Raw genomic sequence first — 4,991 nt, 5'->3', positions numbered from 1 at the left:
TAAAAAAAAAAAAAAAGAATAAATAAATAAAATAAAATTTTACAAGGGTATACAAAGCCTTCACATAAAGAAACAAAGAGGGAAAACATGAATAAAGGAAAATAATGTAGCAAATCACCATAGTTTCAAATTGTTTTAAACTACTGAAAGGTCTTAGTAAATCTGGTTCATCAGCTTGCAAATGCTAACTTTTTTCTCTTTTATTTTAAGACATTATGTAAAGAACTTCTGACTAGGTGTCAGAAAATCTGTACTCTATTCTTGGCTTTTTAAATGGGTGATTTGGGCAAGTTAATTAGCCTCTGTTCCTCAGTTTGCTCACTGATAAGAGGTGTGTTAACTCACTAGATGATTTTCAGTGTATCTCTCAATTCTAAAATAATGTGAGTAACCAAGAGAAAAGAGTCATTACCTTATTATAACCACTGATGGGTGAGTAGGTCACTCCAGGGCTGTAAGAACCACTACCACCTGAGGACAGACCTTGTAGTTGAGGGCTGTATCCAGTCATACAGCTGGTAGTGAACTTGGGACTGGTGCTGGGTGAACGGGATGGGCTATAACTCAATACACTCTGACCCTGAGTTGAAAGGGAAGGTGGAGAGGGAGGGATTTGTGCTGCTGTCAGGTCATGCGGAGGAGTAGTCTGTACAACTAGAAAAAAAGGAACATACTTTCTTCTCATATATTATACACACACATACATATACACACAAAATTTCTATGAAAACATATTTAAGGAACTAAGCCTTCTTCTTCAGGAAAAAAGAAAGCAACAGAGTAACTTGGTAAATCATATAAAGTATTATTAACAAAAGGAAGAAATTATTTACCATTTCCCAGAGTTCAAAATAAGCAATTGGCTTCAGTACAAGAATTAGTCTTTTAATTTTAACTGAATAATGAAACAAATTTCTATGAAGTCGTTGAATTTATATAGTAAGAATAATCATGGATATTAAGATAATTTATTTATTTTTTGATACAACAGTCTTATTATGTCGCCCTCAGTAGAGTGCCATGGTGTCATAGTTCATAGCAACCTCAAACTCTTGGGCTCAAGTGAGTCTCTTGCCTGAGCCTCCCAAGTAGCTGGGACTACAGGCACCCGCCAAACTGCCTAGATACCTTTTTTTTTGTTGTAGTTGCCACTGTTGTTTAGCTGGCCTGGGCCAGGTTTGAACCTGCCAGCCTGGGTGCATGTGGCTGGCGCCCTACCTACTGAGCTACAGGCGCCGCCTTAAGATAATTTACTGTAGACCTGCTTAATATAGTTGAACCAGATGGCTTTAGAAGTACCTTCCAGTTCAGAGTCTATGAGAAGAGAAAATTAAATGAGGAAGATTTATTGCCAACCTTCTCCGTACCTTTACAAGAGATATAAAACACTTACCAGCTGTTTTCAACCCTAAAAGTGTTCGCTGTCCAGGGCTAACAACCAGACTTGTTGGTGCCACAGTATATTTGAAATATTTCCAAAAATCAAATAAGGCATTAAGGCTGAAAAGAGATGCAAGGGCAAACTCTGGAAGAGAATAATTTGTTTTTTTAAAAAAACAGTATGTAGAGGCCACTTAGTGGGGGGACAGGAAAACCCTCCATACTTCAGCAAATTAACAAAAAAATTAAACATTACTTTCTTATTCTCTTTAATATTAACCGTTACCATTTAATGTCTAGGAAATTTACTGGTGAGTTTTCAAATATCACTAATCCTTACGATCTTGTACAATAAATATTTTCACCTTCATCTTAAATCAACAATAAATGAAGTTAAGTAACTTTTACAAGAGCACGTAGCTAGTTATAGAAGCCATGATTCTAAGGTCAGCAGACTGCAAATCCCTTGCTCTTCCATTTGCCACACTATTTCCTTATGACAAACTTTAGATTAACATGTACAAACTGCAGTATTTAACATCCATAATGACAAGCACAGACAGAAGAGAGGAAGGCATCAACAGAATGGATAAGTGGGCTGGTCTTGAAAGGTGAAAAAGCAGAGACAGAAAAAGGGCATTTCAGGAGAGTAATAAATATAAATCTCACTATGTCCAAACTTGGTTTTTCTTCACAGAACTCATAATTACCTGTTAATTATATTGTTTATTAATTTGATGGTCTCTGCTACTAGAATGTTCCTTCCATAAGGAGGTTCTACTGTGTTCCCTTCCTCTGTATCCCAGCTTTTAGAACAGAGTAAGCACTCAAATATTTGTTGAATGAAGAAATGAATGCTAAGCTGAATTAAACCTAAAAGCAGTTTTGCATTGGTTGTAAATCTAAATTACAGTGAAAACTACTTACCAATATACCAGAGGGGCCAATATGTCACATTATAATATGAACTAATCAACTTTCCAGTCCTGAAAAAATTGGAAAGTCTTTTCAGTAACTTAAAAACACTCAAAATCAAAACTCAAAAACTTGTCAATGGCTTCTTACATTTTCACTTTTGTGGCTGATTTAACTTACATTTCAGTGTATATCATTCCAGCCATAGATACATTTAAGAGTCCCCAGGCTAAAACCACTTTCCTGGCCTCAGTTTCTTTTCTCATCTTGATGGTCCTGTCAATAAGGGAAGCACTAGGGTTTGGCTCCCCTTGCATCTATTAAAAAAAAAAAAAAAAGCACAGGAATTAATCAAAAGAAAATTATTTCTCAAGGAATCAAAATTTTTGTCCTTTATAAAGGTAACGAAAATACACACATCTTCCCTAATCTTTAAAATGTCTTACCAAAACTTTCTCCATTTTTAGTATAGTAAAAGAGAACACTAAATTGTATCTCCATTGGTATCATAGTGTAATCAACAGAGAACTGGCTATTTCAGAGAACAATTTAGTACTTCTGATAAAAAAAAAAAAAGTCTTATTTTGTTATTTAAAGGCTGGCTATTATTTTGCAAGGACTAGGCAGAGGGCTACTTTCAGAAACTCAAGGTATCAAGTTTTGGGAGAAAATATTCCATATATGCTATAAATCATAAAGACTTCTCCTACAGCTTTAGGCAGAAACCATTACTATTTGAACCTAAAACAACTGTACACCTGGACTGCTGTATGCCAGGGATCTCCATTTTGTGTGCCAACAAAGAACAAGGGTTTAAGTTTTAGAAAGGCGGGCACTCAAGGTGTGAAGGGATTAGAAAGTGGGGAAAGTGTGCCTTAAGTTTTACTCCAAGTTAGGAATTATATTTCATTTGATTTGCTAGGCTCAACTCTTGTAGACAAGTGGAAAACTTGTTCTAGCAGGTGTTTTACCCCATAGAGCACAGAACGGGACCCTTCCCGCCACCTAGCCCCGCGTCCAAACTTCCCAGTCCAGAGGGCTTCTTCCCTGGCACCCTCACTCAGCACACCCTTTAACTATGGCTTCCTTCCTCGTCCTACCACGGTTGGGGGTCCCCCCAGCCACATCCTCCCGTGGCTGAAGCCCGTGGAGATCAGCAGGCGCGGAACTTCTACAGCCTGCGAGGACTCCACGTCCAGGAAGCACAAAAATGACCCCAAGAACGCACCATGCTCTCCGGCCGGAAGCCGCGGGCTCGCGCCACTCTCTACTGCACATGCGCGAAGCTGAGGGCTACGCTAGCGCCGAGACTACAGTTACCGGAAGAACAGGGCCGTCTCTTCTCGCGAGAAGGGGAGGAGGCCGGAGGGACAGGAGGCTGGGAGCGTTACCAGGGAAACAGCTCTCGGATTTGTGGCTCCCACTGAGCTGCTGGGAGAAAGCTGAGCAGCAAAATTCAGACCAGGTTCTGAACTCCAAGTAAAAAGTAATAACTATAACAAGCTGAATTTTGTATATGTTAATATATTTTTAACTTCCTTAGGGCCTTTATGGACTCACATTTGTAAGCATAGTAAGCAGGGTGGCTAATTGTTGGATATATAGTGCAGGATAAAGTGTCCAGACATCATTGGCAATGACAAAGCATTTCTTTTCCCTTTCTTATATGGCAAGAGTTCTGACTCGATGTAAATTGTTAAATATACAAGTAATGAGGGCGCAACAGTAGCAAGCAAACCCAAATTTTGTTTTATTGAAGTTGCTAGTGGTTTTGAGGTTAAAGAATAATAATAACACGTTTTCCTGGGTATTCTTTGGGAGAACTAATCCTAATGAAAAGGTTCATAAGGAAGTTGAGTTTGGTTTTATTTAACAAACACAAATGCCTATAGTGTGCCACTGAGCCAGGCGCAAAGATAAAGAAAATTTTTGGTTTATTGCAAGGAGGAGCTCAATCTGGGAATGGCCGAGGAGTCTTGGAGGAGCCCCAGGGCGGCAAGCTACCTGGAAGAGGTGACACCCCTCCCCCCTAGATAGATGGCCAACGGCCAGGAACAACAGGACCTGAGGACTCAAAATTGTTCCGCATAGGGAGAAACGGTGCCTCCTAATAAAATCATTAAGCCTGTCATAATAAATAAGCTAGTGGATCATTACATCATGGATGGCCAATGACCAAAATTTTTTCTAAAATGATTCTAAGATCAAATAGAAGAAAATGAAGTTTCCTCATGATTGTATATTAGTGAAAATCTGTAGGTATGCTGTGCTCTTAATGATCTAATAGATTTTTAAGGGTGATTTTTATCATTTATTGATACCCTTAGCAGCAACATTATTTGTTCCCATTTTGGATTTAGATATGAACTAACTTGAAAAGTGTTCAGAGTGAAAAGGTTCAATATATGGTCAAAATTAGAATACCAGTTTCCCACCTCTCTCACATCTGACTCTTTCCTAAGAAGAAATTATACACACTTGATGTAGTTCATTATAGGCACACCTATGTTTCCCCTCACTTAATGTAATCTATAAGCTATTGTGCATTTATTCAAGGTCTAAAAAAGAACACTACTGACCAAATTTGATAGATAGTTGGTATTTTGCATTGGGGTTGCTATAACAAAATATCATGGACAGGGTGACTTAAAAAACAGAAATTCACTTTTCAAAATTTTGGAGGCTGGAAGTCCTCA

The 4,991-nt window shown here is 38.4% G+C and overlaps 1 protein-coding gene across 3 annotated transcripts in view; it reads right to left on the bottom strand.

The window, feature by feature from the left end:
• Positions 1 to 3,586, bottom strand: part of TMEM209 (transmembrane protein 209) — a 36,858-nt gene extending 33,272 nt beyond the window's left edge. Inside the window, exons 1-5 of one of the 3 annotated variants that reach the window (XM_023508939.1) lie at positions 3,524 to 3,586; positions 2,476 to 2,612; positions 2,308 to 2,366; positions 1,394 to 1,525; positions 413 to 654 (exon numbers count right to left, since the gene is read on the bottom strand). In XM_023508939.1, coding sequence (XP_023364707.1) covers positions 413 to 654; positions 1,394 to 1,525; positions 2,308 to 2,366; positions 2,476 to 2,612; positions 3,524 to 3,526 — 573 coding nt within the window. In that variant the 5' untranslated portion in view covers positions 3,527 to 3,586. Of the gene's footprint in view, positions 1 to 412; positions 655 to 1,393; positions 1,526 to 2,307; positions 2,367 to 2,475; positions 2,613 to 3,364; positions 3,405 to 3,523 lie in introns of those variants that run through there. The other 2 variants (XM_003803315.3, XM_023508938.1) reach the window with 2 other exon arrangements.
• Positions 3,587 to 4,991: the final 1,405 nt, after the last annotated feature.

Source organism: Otolemur garnettii, unplaced genomic scaffold (assembly GCF_000181295.1).
Source record: "Otolemur garnettii isolate 467f Iridium unplaced genomic scaffold, OtoGar3 scaffold00293, whole genome shotgun sequence".
Lineage (NCBI taxonomy): Eukaryota > Metazoa > Chordata > Mammalia > Primates > Galagidae > Otolemur > Otolemur garnettii.
Note: the sequence above shows the minus strand (reverse complement) of the source record. Positions and strands in the feature narration are given on the sequence as shown.